This window comes from Oncorhynchus mykiss, chromosome 14 (genome assembly GCF_057628025.1).
Source record: "Oncorhynchus mykiss isolate SJ-2025 chromosome 14, ASM5762802v1, whole genome shotgun sequence".
Taxonomy (NCBI): Eukaryota; Metazoa; Chordata; class Actinopteri; order Salmoniformes; family Salmonidae; genus Oncorhynchus; species Oncorhynchus mykiss.
In genome coordinates, this window is record NC_143035.1 from 7,892,937 (window position 1) to 7,913,284 (window position 20,348).

A 20,348-nucleotide genomic window follows, 5' to 3' on the forward strand; every position below is an offset into this window, starting at 1 on the left:
AAAGGGCGGTTCTGAAACGAGATGAATGCGCAACAGAGTATCACAGGCAAATTTGTTCAGGTCGAAATACATGTCTAGAAGCTCAGCACACATACAACACGAACCTAAACCTTTTCATAGGTAACAAAAAAAATGCACAATCCTTGATTTACCGCTATAATATTGCAAAGAGAGAGAGCAACCCCAACCTCTGAGATACAGATAAAATGATTCAAGCACCAGAGGAGAATAGTTGGAAATGGAAAATGGGCACATTGTTAAGATGTACTCCAACAAAATGTGCTAAGTTATTTAAAATCCAAAAGACTCACCTCTAGTGGGGAGTCTGGTTCATCCAGGATGTTCTGTTCACTCTGCATCCGCTGCATCGTCCCTGTAGAACTGGGGTCCATTATCAGTACGTTCTGACTACAGGGTCTGGCGAACTGACAGTCACTCTTTCTGGAGTCAGTCGTCCTGCACACCTCGTAATTGTACACGTGCTGTAGAGTTCCTGTCCCCAAAGTGTCTGCGTAACGTGGTGGATAATACGGAATAACCGGGAGATTGGAATGATAGAGGATGCGAGACTGTCTCCATCTGTATATTTTCACTGATATAATAACCACTAAACATGTGATGAACAGAAATGAGACTACAGCCAAAGCCAAGACTAAGTAAAAAGTCAGGTTGTTATTGTACTCCTTGTCGTGCGTAAAGTCAGTGAACTCCGAGAGCACTTCAGGGAAGCTGTCCGCCACCGCCACGTTAACATTGACTGTAGCTGAACGAGAGGGCTGCCCATTGTCCTCCACTACAACAGTGATCCTTTGTTTCACAGCATCTTTATCATTGACTTGGCGTATAGTTCTTATTTCCCCATTCTGTAAGCCCACTTCAAACAGCGCCCTGTCTGTCGCTTTCTGCAGTTTGTATGAGAGCCAGGCATTCTGTCCAGAGTCCACATCAACAGCCACCACTTTAGTTACAAGATAGCCCACATCTGCTGAACGAGGAACCATTTCAGCCACTAGAGAGCTGCTAGTCTGGACTGGATACAGAACCTGAGGAGCGTTGTCATTCTGGTCTTGGATGAAGAGGTTGACACTCACATTGCTACTGAGTGGAGGAGAGCCTCCATCTTGCACCTTAACCACTAGTGTGAGCTGTTTGATTTGTTCATAATCAAAGGAGCGCACAGCATGTAAAACTCCTGTTTCAGAGTTAATTGATATGTAAGTAGAGACTGGAGTTCCACTGATCTGCGTGTCCTCCAACAGGTACGATATTCTCGCGTTCTGATTCCAGTCAGAGTCCCGCGCGCTGACAGTAAATATGGACATTCCAGGAGAGTTATTCTCTGTGACGTAGGCAGAGTAGGTGCCTTTATCGAACAATGGGGCATTGTCATTTACGTCAGAGATTCTAAGGTGTAAAGTCCTGGCGCTAGAGAGAGGAGGCGAACCAGAATCGGTCGCTGTTATGGTTATGTTGTATTCTGGTGTTGTTTCTCTGTCAAAACCGATATCTGAGATCAACGTATAATAACTACTTAAAGAAGATTTGATCTTGAACGGGAGGTTAGTATCTATAGAGCATGTAATCTGCCCATTTCTCTCTGAATCAGCGTCTTTGACGTTAATAACGGCTACCGTAGTTCCAGGAGGAGCATCTTCAGACACGGGGCTGGAGAAAGACATGACGTTTATAACTGGTGCGTTGTCATTTATGTCAAGAACTTCAATTACAACTTTACTAGAGTCTGTTAAACCACCCTGATCTTTAGCCTCTACTCTGACCTCGTATTTCTTATCTTTCTCATAATCTATCTGGCCTGAAACAGAAATAGAACCGGTCGACATATCAATGGTAAATATATCAACTATATTCCCTTTCAACTTTGAAAAATAGTAGGAAATATGTCCATGCGATCCACTATCTGCATCGCTGGCATTCACGGTTGTAATATAAGTGCCCGTTGGAGCGTTTTCCATCACAGTAGCCCTGTACACTGACTGGTTAAACACGGGAGCATTATCATTGGCATCTAGGACAGTGATCTCTATATTTACTGTGCCAGATCTCTGTGGATTTCCACCGTCTACAGCGATTAGCTTTAAAGAGAGACGAGGATGCTCCTCTCTATCTAATGGTTTCTGGAGAACCATCTCTGCATATTTACTACCGTCTGGATTCGTATGTTGCTTTAGAACAAAATTATGGTTGGGAGTTAACATGTAATTTTGTAGGGCGTTAAGTGTTACATCGGGATCCACTGCACTCTCTAGTAGAAATCTCGCACCGACAGTAGCTGACTCGCTAATTTCAAATTGTACGTCTTTTATGGGAAATGCAGGAGCATGGTCATTTACATCTAGAATTTCCACTGTAATACGATGCAGCTCGATGGGATTTTCTAGAATAATTTCGAAGCTGAAGCTACACGGTGTGACGTCGCCACAAAGCTGCTCTCGGTCTATTCTCTCACTCACGACTAGAATCCCTTTGTCCGTCTTCAGCTCTGTGTACTGAATGCTTTCTCCAGTCACGATACGGGCCCGGCCCACCCGGAGCCGTTTCAAATCTAACCCCAGGTCTTGAGCTACGTTACCGATAAGAGAGCCTTTCTTCATCTCCTCCGGAATGGAATAACGGATTTGGCCACTGGTAATATGAATAAAATACAGAAGAAAAACCAGTACTTGCCACCGTAGTCCACACAAACGCCATTTTAGGCATTTAGGTTGAAGGAATCCTTCAAATGCCATAGCCAAGAAATAATAAATCCAACACGAATATTCTTTATACTGGATCCAGAGAAACGGTGAGGAAATAACTAGATGTTTCGCTTTAACCTAGCCTATTTTTGAGTAATATTTCATATTGATCAGAGCGAGTGTGTCTGTGTCTGTGTCTTGCCCCGCCTCGTATGAAGCGCAGAGAGTTTTTCCGTCTCCTCTGGTAGAGCGCAATGATAGGGGAGGGGACGCCACTGACTGACAACACTGGACAGAATTTATTTCATTGATCAACAGCGGCCCTCAGAGTATAAAACATGAACACCACTTGACACTTGAACATGTAAAACCGTTCAGAAATTATTAGACAAGTACAGTATTTTTCCCCCCAAAATAATGTATATAAATTATACTGTCTTAACACTTCACTTTCTGCAATCGAAATAAATACAAGTTTCATCTCTACAATTATATGAACAAAAAATAAATACCTACAATTTTATAGCCTACTAACAAATTCCACCACCCCACCAACTTCAGAATGGATCGTGCGAAAAAGAGGATTCCACAACCGTCCGAACTACGACAGAACACAACAAACCAAAACTGATAGGGCCTATGTTGAAAATAATATGATTCGTAAATGCTAAAATCTATAGCAACATTTGTCCAACAGACTGATGTAGGGAACCTGGAATAATACAATGCCTGAGAGAGAGAAGCAGCCCCCTTCTGCAATAAAGACAGAAGTGTCGCTGTCCTCACAGGGTGGTGCTGAAACAGCATTACACCGCTACAGAACGACCAAAATATCACAAGCACTTCTGCTCAGTTCGAAATACATTTCTACAAGCTCAGCAGACATACAACTCAGCAGACATACAACACGAGCCTAATCCTTTGCATGGGAAAAAATAAATGAATACATTATCCTTGAATTAACGCTGTAATATTGCGAAAAGAGAGAGAGCAACCCCAACCTCTGAGACACCGAAAAAAAGAGTCAAGCACCAGATTAAAATAGCTGCAAATATAAAATAAATTATGTTGTAGAGATGTACTCCAAAAAAATGAGCTACTTTGTTTAAACTCCGATTAACTCACCTCTAGTGGGGAGTCTGGTTCATCCAGGATGTTCTGTTCGTTCTTTATCCGCTGCATCGTCCCTGTAGAACTGGGGTCCATTATCAGTACGTTCTGACTACAGGGTCTGGCGAACTGACAGTCACTCTTTCTGGAGTCAGTCGTCCTGCACACCTCGTAATTGTACACGTGCTGTAGAGTTCCTGTCCCCAACGTGTCTGCGTAACGCGGTGGATAATACGGAATAACCGGGAGGTTGGAATGATAGAGGATGCGAGACTGTCTCCATCTGTATATTTTCACTGATATAATAACCACTAAACACGTGATGAACAGAAATGAGACTACAGCCAAAGCCAAGACTAAGTAAAAAGTCAGGTTGTCATTGTACTCCTTGTCGTGCGTAAAGCCAGTGAACTCCGAGAGCACTTCAGGGAAGCTGTCCGCAACCGCCACATGAACACTGACTGTAGCTGAACGAGAGGGCTGCCCGTTGTCCTCCACTACAACAGTGAGCCTTTGTTTCACAGCATCTTTATCAGTGACTTGACGTATAGTTCTTATTTCCCCATTCTGTAAGCCCACTTCAAACAGCGCCCTGTCTGTCGCTTTCTGCACTTTGTAAGAGAGCCAGGCATTCTGTCCAGAGTCCACATCAACAGCCACCACTTTAGTCACAAGATAGCCCACATCTGCTGAACGAGGCACCATTTCAGTCATCAGGGAGCTGCTAGTCTGGACTGGGTACAGAACCTGAGGCGAGTTGTCGTTCTGGTCTTGAATTAATATGTTGACACTCACATTGCTACCGAGTGGAGGAGAGCCTCCATCTTGCGCCTTAACCACTAGTGTGAGCTGTTTGATTTGTTCATAATCAAAGGAGCGCACAGCATGTAAAACTCCGGTTTCAGAGTTAATGGATATGTAAGTGGATACTGGAGTACCACTGATTTGCGTGTCCTCCAGGATGTACGAGATTCTCGCGTTCTGATTCCAGTCAGAGTCCCGCGCGCTGACAGTAAATATGGACATTCCAGGAGAGTTATTCTCTGTGACGTAAGCAGAGTATGAGCTCTGATGAAACAATGGAGCATTGTCATTTACGTCAGAGATTCTAAGTTGTAATGTCCTGGCGCTAGAGAGAGGAGGTGAACCAGAATCTGTAGCTGTTATAGTTATGTTGTATTCTGGAGTCGTTTCTCGATCAAAACCTTTATCAGAGATCAAATTGTAATAACTTGTTATCGACGATTTTATCTTGAACGGGAGGTCTTTATCTGTAGTGCACGAAATCTGTCCGTTCCTCTCTGAATCTCCGTCTTTTACATTTATAACGGCTATCGTAGTTCCTGGAGGAGCATCTTCCGACACGGGGCTGGAGAAAGACATGACGTTTATGACTGGTGCGTTGTCATTAACATCAATAACTTCAATGACAATTTGGCTGGTGTCTGTGAATCCTCCCTGGTCTTTAGCTTCTACTCTAATATCATATTTCTTATCTTTTTCAAAATCGATATGCCCCAAAACGGATATGATTCCTATATCCTTATCTATGACAAATATATCCGCTATGCTACCTTTCAATTTTGAAAAACTGTATGTTATTTGTCCATTTGATCCACTGTCTGCATCGCTTGCATTCACCGTTGTAATATAGGTTCCTTTCGGTGCATTTTCCATCACAGTTGCCCTGTACACTGACTGGTTAAACACAGGCGCATTGTCATTTACATCTAGGACAGTGATCTCTATATTTACTGTGCCAGATCTCTGCGGATTTCCACCGTCTACAGCGATTAGCTTTAAAGAGAGACGAGGATGCTCCTCTCTGTCTAACGGTTTCTGAAGAATCATCTCAGCGTACTTACTACCATCTGGATTGGCAAGTTGTTTTAAAACAAAATTGTCATTTGGTGTTAATACATATTTCTGTAAATCATTAACGCCTACGTCGGGGTCTTCTGCGCTCTCTAATATAAAGCGCGCACCTATAGTGGCTGACTCACTTATTTCCAATTTGAAGTCACTATTTTGGAAGGTGGGAGCATGATCATTCACATCAAGAATTTCCACAACAACACGATGCAGTTCAATAGGGGTTTCTAGAATCATTTCGAAGCTGAAGCTACACGGTGTGACGTCGCCACAAAGCTGCTCTCGGTCTATTCTCTCACTCACGACTAGGATCCCTTTGTCTGTCTTCAGCTCTGTGTACTGAATGCTTTCTCCGGTCACGATACGGGCCCGGCCCGCTCGGAGCCGTTTCAAATCTAACCCCAGGTCATGAGCTACGTTACCGATAAGAGAGCCTGTCTTCATCTCCTCCGGAATGGAATAACGGATTTGGCCACTGACAATATGATTGAGATACAGGACAAAAATAAGTACTTGCCACCACAGTCCACACAAGCGCCATGTTTTAGGTTGAAGAAGTCCTTTAAATTCCATAGCAAACAAAGAATAAAATCCACAAGTAAATTTCTTATTGTGTATTCTCAGAAATTGTGAGCAAATACTATTCGATGTTTCGTTTCAATCCAGACTATATTCGCTGCCCTTTTTAAAAAAATCTATGAATCAAAACGAGTGTGTATCTCGGTCGCGCCCCGCTTCGTATGAAGCGCAGAGTCTTTCCGTCTCCGGTGGTAAAGCGCAGTGACAAGGGAGGGGACTACACTTATTGACAACAACGGACAGAAATGATTTCACTGATCAACAGCGGCCCGCAGAGTCCAAAACACGAACATCATAAGACACTTGAACATATAAAAACGTTCTGAAGTGATTAAACACCGGGCAGCATTATTTTCTTTCCAAAATAATCTATAGTCGAATCACTAGCTAAACACTTCACTTTCTGCAATCGAAATCAATGCAAGTTTCATCATTACAATGCTATGACCAACAAAAGGGGGGGAAAAAACTACAATTGCAATGCCTAAAAAAAGTCAATATAACAGCCGTCCAAACCATGACTCAACACCACAAACCATAACCTATGCATGTTGACAGTAAAATGATCGTTAAATGCGACAAAGTGTAGTGACATTATAGAAAGAGGTAAGAACCAGGGATAATACACTGTACACAGTGTGAGAGAGCGAAGCCGCACTCTGCTGCTGCTATGAAGACAGAAGTGTCACTGTCCATAAAGGGAGGTGCTGAAACGGCATTACAGCGCTACCGAATGACCAAAAAATCACAAGCACTTCTGCTCAGTTCAAAATACATTTCTACAAGCTCAGCAGACATACAACTCAGCAGACATACAACACGAGCCAAAACCTTTTCATAGGAAACAAAAAAATACATAATGCATGATTTACCGCAATAAAATTACAAAGAGAGAGAGCACCCCAACCTATGAGATACCGATAAATAAGAGTCAGACCCCCGGGGGAAATAGTTCATAATTTAAAAAATCTAATTGTAAATATGTAACTACTCAAACAAAACGTACTTCATTATTTAAACGGCAATAAACTAACCTCTAATGGAGAGTCTGGTTCATCCAGGATGTTCTTCTCGTTCTGAATCCGCTGCATCGTCCCTGTAGAACTGGGGTCCATTATCAGTACGTTCTGACTACAGGGTCTGGCGAACTGACAGTCACTCTTTCTGGAGTCAGTCGTCCTGCACACCTCGTAATTGTACACATGCTGTAGAGTTCCTGTCCCCAAAGTGTCTGCGTAACGCGGTGGATAATACGGAATAACCGGGAGATTGGAATGATAGAGGATGCGAGACTGTCTCCATCTGTATATTTTCACTGATATAATAACCACTAAACATGTAATAAACAAAAATGAGACTACAGCCAAAGCCAAGACTAAGTAAAAAGTCAGGTTGTCGTTGTACTCCTTGTCGTGCGTAAAGTCAGTGAACTCCGACAGCACTTCAGGGAAGCTGTCCGCCACCGCCACGTTAACATTGACTGTAGCTGAACGAGAGGGCTGTCCATTGTCCTCCACTACAACAGTGAGCCTTTGTTTCACAGCATCTTTATCATTGACTTGGCGTATAGTTCTTATTTCCCCATTCTGTAAGCCCACTTCAAACAGCGCCCTGTCTGTCGCTTTCTGCAGTTTATACGAGAGCCAGGCATTCTGTCCAGAGTCCACATCAACAGCCACCACTTTAGTCACAAGATAGCCCACATCTGCTGAACGAGGCACCATTTCAGCCACCAGGGAGCTGCTAGTCTGGACTGGGTACAGAACCTGAGGCGCGTTGTCATTCTGGTCCTGGATGAAGATGTTGATGCTAACATTGCTACTGAGTGGAGGAGAGCCTCCGTCTTGCGCCTTAACCACGAGTTTAAGCTGTTTTATTTGTTCATAATCAAAGGAGCGCAACGCATGTAATATTCCGTTTTCTGAGTTAATTGATATATAACTAGAGACTGGACTTCCACTGATCTGCGTGTCCTCCAACAGGTACGATATTCTCGCGTTTTGATTCCAATCAGAGTCCCGGGCGCTGACAGTAAATATGGACATTCCAGGAGAGTTATTCTCTGTGACGTAAGCAAAGTAGGGTCCTTTATCGAACAATGGGGCATTGTCATTGACGTCAGAGATTCTAAGGTGTAATGTCCTGGCGCTAGAGAGAGGAGGCGAACCAGAATCTGTTGCTGTAATTGTTATGTTGTATTCGGGCACCGCTTCTCGGTCAAAAATCGAATCTGTTATCAAATTGTAGTAATTAGTCAATGAGGATTTGATCTTAAATGGAAGGTTAGTATCTATAGAGCATGTAATATGTCCGTTTCTCTCAGAATCAGCATCTTTAACATTTATAATAGCAATAGTTGTGCCGGGAGGAGCATCTTCAGACACAGGGCTGGAGAAAGACATGACGTTTATAACGGGTGCGTTGTCATTAACATCAATAACTTCAATTACAACTTTACTAGAGTCTGTTAAGCCACCCTGATCTTTAGCCTCTACTCTAACTTCGTATTTCTTATCTTTCTCGAAATCTATCGGGCCCGAAACAGATATGATTCCTGAGTTTTGATCTATGACAAACATATCCTCTATACTACCCTTCAACTTCGAAAAACTGTATGTTATTTGTCCGTTTGTGTCGCGGTCTGCGTCACTGGCATTCACGGTTGTAATATAGGTGCCTTTTGGACCGTTTTCCACCACAGCAGCCCTGTACACTGACTGGTTAAACACAGGCGCATTGTCATTGGCATCCAGGACAGTGATTTCTATATTTACTGAGCCAGATCTCTGCGGATCTCCACCGTCTACAGCGATTAGCTTTAACGAGAGAAAAGGGTGCTCCTCTCTATCTAATGGTTTCTGGAGGAACATCTCAGCATATTTACTACCGTCAGGATTCGCATGTTGCTTGAGAATGAAATTATCGTTCGGAGTCAAAATGTAATTCTGTAGAGCGTTGTGGCCTACATCATTGTCCTCTGCACTTTCTAATAGAAATCGTGATCCAACGGTAGCCGATTCGCTGATTTCAAAATGTATGCCTTTATTTGGAAAAGCAGGGGCATGATCATTTACATCTATTATTTCTACAGTCACACGATGGAGCTCCATTGGATTTTCTAGAATCATTTCGAAGCTGAAGCTACACGGTGTGACGTCGCCACAAAGCTGCTCTCGGTCTATTCTCTCACTCACGACTAGAATCCCTTTGTCTGTCTTCAGCTCTGTGTACTGAATGCTTTCTCCGGTCACGATACGGGCCCGGCCCGCCCGGAGCCGTTTCAAATCTAACCCCAGATCTTGAGCCACGTTACCGATAAGAGAGCCTTTCTTCATCTCCTCCGGAATGGAATACCGGATTTGGCCACTGACAACATTACTTAGATACAGGAGAAAAATGAGTACTTGCCACTGCAGCCCACACAAACGCCATGTTGTAGGTTGAAGGAATCCTTTAAATTCCATAGCCAACTAAGAATAACATCCACACGAATATTTCTTATATTATATCCTCAAAAATGGTGAGCAAATACTATTCGATGGTTCGTTTCAATCAATACTATTTTCACTGTCCTTTTCTTATCTATGGATCAAAACGAGTGTGTCTGTCTCTCCGCGCCTCGTATTAAGCGTAGTCTCTCCGTCTCCTCTGGTGAAGCGCAGTAATAGGGGGGGAGTGGACTCCACTGACTGACAACACTGGACATAAATTATTTCACTGATCAACAGCGGCCCTCAGAGTCCAAAACATGAACATCATAAGACACTTGGACATCTAAAACTTTTCCGAACTGATTAAAGACTGGACAGAATTATTTTCTTTCCAAAAGTATCTATATACAAATCACTAAACACTTCACCTTTTCAATATAAATACATGAAGGTTCATCACTCCAAAGCTTTGACCAACGAAAGAAAGAAACTGCCATTTTATAACCTAGGAGGGAAAAGTATACTAACTCATTAACTTCAGATTGGATCGTGCGTAAAAACAAGTCAATCCAAACCATGACTCAATACAACAAACCAATACCTATATATGCTGACTGAAATATGCTTGGTAAATGCTAACATCTATAGCGACATCATAGACTAAGGTAAGATCCAGGGATAACACAGTGTGAGAGAGTGAAGCAGCGGTCTGCTGCAATAAAGACATGTGTTCTTGTCCATACAGTGAGGTGGTGAAACGGCATGACAGCGCTACAGAATTATCAATATCACACAAGTACTTATGCTCTGTTCGAAATAGGTTACATTTATTAAAACTCACCAGACATACCTCTCGGCACACATACAACAGGAACCTAAACCTTTTTATATGTTAGCAGAAACCATACATAACCCTTGATTTACCCCTATAAAATTACAAAGAGAGAGTAACCCAATCTCCGCGTTACCGCTAAAAAGAGTAAGAACACCGGGGGAAATAGTTCAACGTGTAAATGAAGGCATATTGTAAAGACCTACTCAAACAACATGAGCTACTTCGTTTGAATTCCAATTAACTCACCTCTAGTGGGGTGTCTGGTTCATCCAGGATGTTCTGTTCGTTCTGCATCCGCTGCATCGTCCCTGTAGAACTGGGGTCCATTATCAGTACGTTTTGACTACAGGGTCTGGCGAACTGACAGTCACTCTTTCTGGAGTCAGTCGTCCTGCACACCTCGTAATTGTACACGTGCTGTAGAGTTCCTGTCCCCAGAGTGTCTGCGTAACGCGGTGGATAATACGGAATAACCGGGAGATTGGAATGATAGAGGATGCGAGACTGTCTCCATCTGTATATTTTTACTGATATAATAACCACTAAACATGTGATGAACAGAAATGAGACTACAGCCAAAGCCAAGACTAAGTAAAAAGTCAGGTTGTCATTGTATTCCTTGTCGTGCGTAAAGTCAGTGAACTCCGAGAGCACTTCAGGGAAGCTGTCCGCCACCGCCACGTTAACATTGACTGTAGCTGAACGAGAGGGCTGCCCGTTGTCCTCCACTACAACAGTGAGCCTTTGTTTCACAGCATCTTTATCATTGACTTGGCGTATAGTTCTTATTTCCCCATTCTGTAAGCCCACTTCAAACAGCGCCCTGTCTGTCGCTTTCTGCAGTTTATACGAGAGCCAAGCATTTTGTCCGGAGTCCACATCAACAGCCACCACTTTAGTCACAAGATAGCCAACATCTGCTGAACGAGGCACCATTTCAGCCACCAGAGAGCTGCTAGTCTGGACTGGATACAGAACCTGAGGTGCGTTGTCATTCTGATCATGGATACTAATTTTGACTGTAGCATTGTTGCTAAGAGGAGGAGAGCCTCCATCTTGAGCTTTGATATACATCTCAAATGATTTAGTTTGCTCATAATCGAAGGAGCGCACCGCCTGGATGACACCTGTCTCTGCATTAACGGAGATGTAAGACGATATTGGATTTCCATTTAATTGAGATTCTATGAGCAGGTAGGACACGCGTGCATTTTGACCCCAATCTAAGTCGTGGGCCCTCACAGAAAACACTGAGACCCCCGGAAAGTTGTTTTCCATCACAGTAGCAGTGTATAAACTCAGCTCAAAAACGGGCGCATTGTCATTAACATCTGAGATTCTCAGTGTGATGGTTTTACTCGCCAAGAGGGGCGGGGTACCCTCATCTACGGCTGTGAATGTGATGTTATATTCGACATTGCGCTCTCTGTCTAAAACACCATCTGTGACAAGGGTGTAATAGCTCTTTAAAGACGACTGGATGGCAAACGGGATCTTAGTATTTATCGAACAATCTACCTTTCCGTTTTTATCAGAATCTATGTCTTTGACATTTATTATAGCCACGGTAGTGCCACTAACCGCATCCTCGGATACTGGACTAGAGAATGACGTCAGTGTAATCAAGGGGACATTGTCGTTCACATCTATAACGTCGATTATTACTTTTGTGGACGCACTTTGTCCTCCTTGGTCTTTGGCTTGTACGCCAAGTTCGAAGTGTTTATTCTTTTCATAATCAATTGGTCCAATGACTGTTATGTCGCCTGTATTTTCATGCAATGCAAAAAGCTCAGCAAAATTATTAGACATGCGAGTAAAATAGTAAGTAACTTGACCATATAAGCCTTCGTCTCTGTCTGTTGCGCGGATGGTTGTCACTAAAGTTCCTTTAGGTGCATTTTCTGTTACTGTTGCCTTGAAATTAGGTTGTGTAAAAACGGGGACATTATCATTGGCATCAAGTACTGATATTTGTATTTTAAGTGCCCCAGATCTCTGCGGTTCACCGCCATCCACAGCAGTCAATGTCAGAGGCAGGTTATCATTTTTCTCTCGGTCTAAAGGCGCATACAGATACATCTCCACATATTTACTGCCGTCGGGACCAGTCTGGATTTTAATGTTGAAATTATCGGTAGGGTGCAATGTGTAGCCTTGAAGCGCGTTGATACCAACGTCAGGATCTGTCGCACTCTCCTGCAATATCTGTGTCCCCGGCAGAGCAGACTCAGAGATATCTAATTTGATTTCCTTTTCGTTAAAAAAGGGGGCATTATCGTTAACATCTAGTATTTCTACTAGAATACTATGCAGCTGCATCGGATTCATCATAATCATCTCGAAGCTCAAGCTGCAGGGCGATGTCTGCCCGCAAAGCTGCTCCCTGTCTATCCTCTCTCCCACGACCAGGGTCCCTTTGTCTACATCCAACCTGATATACTCGCTGCTATCACCACTAACAATGCGAGCACCTCCCGATTTCATTTGTTTAGCATTCATTCCTAAATCCTCCGCCACATTTCCAACAAACGAGCCTTTTCTCATCTCCTCTTGAATAGAGTAACGAATCTGCCCGAGCATCATCTGGAAAAGGCTAACAAGAATAAAGGCCTGTACTTGCCGTTTGATACAGCGCTCATTTCTGGCAGAAGCCGTGACGTCGAACCAACGCATCGAAATCCACATTATACAACAAGTCCACACAAGCTGTAAACAAATGCGATGAAACACTGCTGGTCAATGTTGAAGGTCTCAGAATCCATCAATGTAAAAAGCTGGCGTCGACAAAACAGAATACTGAAAAAAGGAGATCCAAGAGTGCATTCGTGATGGTCCCTCAATCACTGACAAAATGAGAGAATATGGGCGGTACAGAGGAAGTATAGCAGTATTTAAATCGACTAAAGTTTGCTTTTAAAGACCAACAGCGGCCCTCGGAGCCCACAATAGGAATAGCTAGCTGGTCGTCACTCAATGTGAAGACGTGAGAAACGCATGCATATTTTCTCAAAGTTATGAATCAGAAACCGACCTTTCAAATATTACAAATAAAAAAAGGTTATTTGCATGAGGAGAAATAACACAAAGGGATAGATGATGTAAAAAATAAGCATATACCACTTCTCAAATGTTCCTACAAACCGGAGGCACAAAATGCCAGATGACACCGATGACCAAAGGAAGTTTAGTGACATTTCAACATTCACTGATGTTTTTCTAGGACACAATTGGACATGTTGAGATGTATTCAAACGCAATTTGCTATAATTTAAACTAGTTTAACTCACCTCTAGTGGGGAGTCTGGTTCATCCAGGATGTTCTGTTCGTTCTGCATCCGCTGCATCGTCCCTGTAGAACTGGGGTCCATTATCAGTACGTTCTGACTACAGGGTCTGGCGAACTGACAGTCACTCTTTCTGGAGTCAGTCGTCCTGCACACCTCGTAATTGTACACGTGCTGTAGAGTTCCTGTCCCTAAAGTGTCTGCGTAACGCGGTGGATAATACGGAATAACCGGGAGATTGGAATGATAGAGGATGCGAGACTGTCTCCATCTGTATATTTTTACTGATATAATAACCACTAAACATGTGATGAATAGAAATGAGACTACAGCCAAAGCCAAGACTAAGTAAAAAGTCAGGTTGTCGTTGTACTCTTTGTCGTGCGTAAAGTCAGTGAACTCCGAGAGCACTTCAGGGAAGCTGTCCGCCACCGCCACGTTAACATTGACTATAGCTGAACGAGAGGGCTGCCCGTTGTCCTCCACTACAACAGTGAGCCTTTGTTTCACAGCATCTTTATCATTGACTTGGCGTATAGTTCTTATTTCTCCATTCTGTAAACCCACTTCAAACAGCGCCCTGTCTGTCGCTTTCTGCAGTTTATACGAGAGCCAGGCATTCTGTCCGGAGTCCACATCAACAGCCACCACTTTAGTTACAAGATAGCCCACATCTGCTGAACGAGGCACCATTTCAGCCACCAGAGAGCTGCTAGTCTGGACTGGGTACAGAACCTGAGGCGCGTTGTCGTTCTGGTCCTGGACCAAAATTCTGACAGCCACCACTGAACTGAGAGGGGGAGACCCCCCATCACGTGCAGTGACGTTGAAGTCAAACGACTTGATTTGTTCGTAGTCGAATGACCTAACAGCATGGATGGCACCATTTTCTGAGTTTACTGAGACGAAAGAGGACACAGCCAACCCGTTAACCTGTTTATCATCAAGAAAGTAGGAAACACGAGCATTTTGGCCCCAATCAGCATCACTTGCCCTCACTGCAAATATCGAAAACCCGGGCGAGTTGTTTTCCTGAATAGATTTACTATATTCAGGTTGAACAAACTTGGGTGGGTTGTCATTGACATCTGATACTTTAACTGTTATGTTCTTACTACTAGAGAGAGGCGGAGAGCCTTCATCTGAAACTTTAATAGTGATGTTGTACTCCGACACCGTTTCTCTATCTAAAGGACTTTCGGTGACTATTGTATAATAATCAGTTAACGATGACTCTATTTTGAATGGAATATCTGCATTAATAGAGCACAGAACGATACCGTTCCCATCCGAGTCTGCATCCTCTACGTTAATAACAGCTACAGTGGTACCAAGGGGAGAATCCTCGGAAATCGAATGAGAAAATGACATGAGCTGTATTGTGGGGACATTGTCGTTTTCATCAGTAATTTGTATAACTACTTTACAAGTATCGGCAAGACCCCAGTGGTCTTTTGCCTGTACATTTAATTGATAATTGTTTGTCTTTTCAAAATCTACTTTAGCTACCAATTTAATTTCTCCGGTGCTAACGTTCAGCTCAAACAGTTCTTTAGCTTCTTTGGAGACATGAGCCATAGCAAAAGTTACTTCTCCGTTTATTCCTTTATCTGCATCATTTGCACTGACGGTGGTTATCAAAGTCCCCTTCGGAGAGCTCTCTTTAACATCTGCTTTATAAACTGGTTGGCCACACACTGGTGCATTGTCGTTAGCATCCAGCACTGTAATATGGATGCGGACAGTACCAGACCTCTGAGGCTCGCCTCCGTCTGTAGCTATAAGCACCAACGAGAGGGTCTCCTGCTTCTCTCTGTCCAGGGGGTGTTGTAAAATCATCTCGATGTATTTACCACCGTTGGATAGGCTGTGTACCTCTAATTGGAAATGATCTGTCGGTTTGAGATAGTAATTTTGTATACCGTTAACACCAACGTCTGGGTCGACGGCGCTCTCCAGGGAAAAGCGCGTAGCTGACACGGCAGATTCACTGATTTCCAAACTGATTTCTTCCTTTGGAAATGATGGTGTATTATCGTTAATGTCGCGAACCTCGACTGTAACCCGATATAACTGAATGGGGTTTTCTATAATAAGCTCAAAGCTGAAGCTACACGGGGTAGTCTGTCCGCATAGCTCCTCTCGGTCGATTCGCTCTTTAACAACGAGAATCCCTTTGTCTCGGTTAAGATCTACATACTGTCGAGTTCCTCTGGTTATAATACGAGCTTTACCGGACACTAGCCTCTTCACCTCCAAGCCTAAATCTCTACCAATGTTTCCAACGATCGACCCCTCTGCCTGCTCCTCGGGTATGGTATACCGTGCCTGCCCAGTCACGGAATCTAGGGCGCATAGACAAAGAATGAAAAACAGTACTTGCCATCCGCCTCCACGGCCTGTCGACCACCAATCACCCATTCCACCGAAAAAAACTGATACCTGATATATTTACTCCTTTACTTATACAATATCTGTATATCCAGAAGTGAAGAAAAAAACTACTGTATTTCCGAAAGAAACGAATGAATATAATCCGTGGGATGTCTATGCCAAGAGCTCTCTGTCCGTTTCAGAAGGTCTATCTGCGTCTGTCAGTGAGAGAGAGAATATAGGAGGGCCCCACTGCGCCACTCAGAGATTTAATTAACGTATCGAGTGTATCACTGATCAACAGCGGCACTCGGAGTCCAAACATGGCAAACGCAATGCAGAAACACACAAATCCACGTTTCACATGCGCCAAAACGTCAATAGGTGTTCAATACCGCACAGCCCAGGGAAATTAAGATTTGATAACAAAACAAAGTATTGGAAACTACAGTATTTCTACAGTGCTTCAGGAAAAAGACAAAAGAATGAATTGAAAAAAAACCCCGAATCATATAATCTCAGATTATGTAGGGTTATTGTAAATGCACTATAAGCACCACTGGTCCAGCACAAGTGCGGTGGACAGTGACAGGACGACTGATCAAAAGTGTCAGAGCAACCCCAGCTCAACGACAATATTTTCGTTTCCAAGTCACATATACAAAATAACCTCCACATACCATTTCCTCATAAATACCTGGTCTGTTTTAATTTTTTGTTCGTAAGGAAAAAATAATTATAAGTACAATGGCGATTGTAATGTAAAAATGGAAGACGAATATTTTTTGTTGTTGTTGACTGATTGTGTACATTGTACAAGAAAATATAACTTGTAAAAAACTGTATTAGTACGTCGGCTTTCATTTCAATCGCTAACTACCAATGCAAGTCTTTATCCACTACATAGACGCTTGAAAACGGCATGCTATGTAGGGTAGCCATTCTTACGCATGAAGTAGGCCTACATCACTCAAAAATAACACTTGCTCAATAGACAGCTGAAAAGAGGCAAAGTATACACTGTATGAGTGAGCGGAGCAGGCCACTTGTCGCTGTCAAGACAAAAATAGGAAAATTGTATTTAAACTGCAAATAAACTCACCTCTAATGGAGAGTCTGGTTCATCCAGGATGTTCTGTTCGTTCTGCATCCGCTGCATCGTCCCTGTAGAACTGGGGTCCATTATCAGTACGTTCTGACTACAGGGTCTGGCGAACTGACAGTCACTCTTTCTGGAGTCAGTCGTCCTGCACACCTCGTAATTGTACACATGCTGTAGAGTTCCTGTCCCCAAAGTGTCTGCGTAACGTGGTGGGTAATACGGAATAACCGGGAGATTGGAATGATAGAGGATGCGAGACTGTCTCCATCTGTATATTTTCACTGATATAATAACCACTAAACATGTAATGAACAAAAATGAGACTACAGCCAAAGCCAAGACTAAGTAAAAAGTCAGATTCTCGTTGTACTCTTTGTCGTGCGTAAAGTCAGTGAACTCCGAGAGCACTTCAGGGAACCTGTCCGCCACCGCCACGTTAACATTGACTATAGCTGAACGAGAGGGCTGCCCGTTGTCCTCCACTACAACAGTGAGCCTTTGTTTCACAGCATCTTTATCATTGACTTGGCGTATAGTTCTTATTTCTCCATTCTGTAAACCCACTTCAAACAGCGCCCTGTCTGTCGCTTTCTGCAGTTTATACGAGAGCCAGGCATTCTGTCCTGAGTCCACATCAACAGCAACCACTTTAGTTACAAGATAGCCCACATCTGCTGAACGAGGCACCATTTCAGCCACCAGAGAGCTGCTAGTCTGGACTGGGTACAGAACCTGAGGCGCGTTGTCGTTCTGATCTTGTACGTAAATGAGAACAGTAGTATTACTACTAAGGGGTGGGGAGCCTCCATCTTGCGCTTTGATTAGTATTTTGAACTCTTTAACCTGCTCATAGTCAAGTGAACGCACTGAGTGAATGACACCTTTCTCTGAGTTAATTGAAAAGTAGGTGGAAATTGGGTTTCCGTTTAGCTCACTGTCAATTAGATAATAAGAGATGCGTGCGTTTTGGCCCCTATCTGGATCCGTTGCTTGGATCGCAAGCACAGAAACTCCGGGAGAATTGTTTTCCACAACGTGCGTACTATACACATTTTGACTAAAGGCTGGTGCGTTATCATTAACATCACTGATGTCTAAAACAATAGTTGTCATGCTTGATATCGGCGGCAAACCTTCATCAGTGGCAGTGAGGGTGATGTTGTAGCGAGACAATTTCTCTCGGTCTAAGCTCTTCTCAGTTACCAACGTGTAGTAGTTTCTAAGAGAGGTCTTTATCTTAAATGGGAGGTTTTCGTCGATTCTTAAACGCACCTGTCCATTTTGCCCAGCATCTACATCCTGGACACTTATCAATGCCACAACTGTGCCAGGAATACTATCCTCTGGGATTTTACCAGAAAATGATGTCATGGTTATGATCGGACTATTGTCATTAACGTCTAGAATCTCAATGACTAGTTTACTCGCGCCCGTCAGACCCCACGGGTCTTTAGCTTGAAGGTTAATTTCGTAATTCTGAACAGTTTCGTAATCTAGGTCACCAGTGAGATTTATCTCCCCAGTATGTGGATCTATATGGAACAAAGGTGGTGTACCCTCCTCCATATGCGTAAATGAATACGTCACATTTCCATTATACCCTTGGTCTGCATCGATGGCACTTACTTGGGCTACAACTGTGCTTCCCAAAGCGTTTTCTACAACAGTGACTTTGTACAAAGACTCTGTGAACACAGGCGCATTATCATTTGCATCCAGAACAGTGATATGTATCTTAACAGTTCCAGACCTTTGTGGGTCCCCGCCATCGACTGCAGTTAATATCAGGGAGTGTTCGCTCTGTTTTTCACGGTCAAGTCCAGACTGCAACACCATTTCTGCGTATTTACTTCCATCAGCTCTACTGTGTTGCTTGAGCACAAAATGATCGGTTGGTTTAACTGTGTAGCTTTGCAGTGAGTTCATACCCACGTCAGGATCAGCGGCTCCATCTAATAAGAAAACAGTCCCTATCGGCGAAGACTCCCCAATTTCCAGATGAATGTCCTTTTTTGAAAACACCGGGGCGTTGTCGTTTATGTCTTCAATTTCGATGGTAATCGAATATAATTCAAGTGGGCTTTCAAGAATCATTTCTAAACTGAAGCTACACGGAGATTTCTGACCGCATAATTTCTCCCTGTCAATCCTTTCCTTAACAACCAGATGTCCTTTGTTCTGATTCAGCTCTACATATTGGTTATTACCGTCTATAACTAACCGCGCCCGGCCTGAAATCAGCCTCTTCACGTCCAAACCCAGGTCTTTCGCCACATCTCCGACAAACAAGCCCTTTCTCATTTCCTCTGGTACAGAATATCGAATTTGTCCATTCACCGCACTCAGTACGCAGACAAGCAACATGGAGACTCGCACTTGCCATCTCAAACCCCAGACTGCGCTATTCACAGCCTCTCCAGCGCTCATCCTCCTAAAAATATCCATAACGTTACCCAAAACTGGGAAATATATAATGCAATCCAAAACTCACATACAACAGAAAAGCTCAAGAAGGTGTTGTTGTACTCCGTTAAAACTGCTTCGATGGTTCTGTGCGCAATAATCCTTCCTTGGTCTTGTCACTGACGCATAGTTGCCTTGGAGCAGCAGTTATATGCGCCTGAGCCGAGATAGGTCTCTTGGACAACAGCACCACTCAGAGTGAGTGTGCAGAACGACATTATAGGCCAATGAACCCTCTATTGAAATGAATAACCAATGAATGATTACCCCGCCAAATGTTGTCTCATACATCATGAAACAGAACGTCTCGAGTCAAGGGAGCAGCACCTCAGGGTTAAGATCAGAAGTAAGTGCTGTCTCAAAACCTAGGTACACACAGCCCTGAATGTGTCTAATGGGACACTAATGAGAGCTAGCAGATATGTCTGTTACCAACACATTTCAAACATTTTACATTGACTTGTTGGTAGTAAAACAGCAGCTTATGAAGTCATTTGTCAAGTGGGTTAGAGATTGGATACCACTGAGCCACGACATGGTAATGCTTGTTTGATAGTAAATAACCACCACAGGAGGGCAATAAACAGCCATAGTAGATAG

General features: G+C 43.3%; 2 protein-coding genes and 1 pseudogene across 16 annotated transcripts in view; all 3 read right to left on the reverse strand.

Moving 5' to 3' along the window:
* Positions 1-20,348, reverse strand: part of LOC110488686 (protocadherin gamma-C5) — a 192,106-nt gene that overhangs the window by 135,552 nt on the left and 36,206 nt on the right. For 2 of the 14 annotated variants that reach the window (XM_090198246.1, XM_036942792.2), the window contains exon 1: positions 7,292-10,651. The exons of 8 other annotated variants lie outside the window; for them this stretch is intronic. In XM_090198246.1, coding sequence (XP_090054372.1) covers positions 7,292-9,721 — 2,430 coding nt within the window. In that variant the 5' untranslated portion in view covers positions 9,722-10,651. Of the gene's footprint in view, positions 1-311; positions 6,254-7,291; positions 10,652-10,769; positions 13,390-20,348 lie in introns of those variants that run through there. 4 more of the 14 variants (XM_090198244.1, XM_036942789.2, XM_090198265.1 and 1 more) reach the window with 3 other exon arrangements.
* LOC149978275 (protocadherin gamma-A11 pseudogene) lies at positions 2,807-6,251 on the reverse strand (annotated as a pseudogene). Its single transcript, XR_016486258.1, has one exon. The product of XR_016486258.1 is annotated as a protocadherin gamma-A11 pseudogene (transcript).
* On the reverse strand, positions 13,384-18,041 carry LOC110488687 (protocadherin beta-16-like). The gene has a single exon (XM_021560999.3). The coding sequence runs from the start codon at positions 16,229-16,231 to the stop codon at positions 13,805-13,807; it is 2,427 nt and encodes an 808-aa protein (XP_021416674.1). The 5' UTR covers positions 16,232-18,041; the 3' UTR covers positions 13,384-13,804.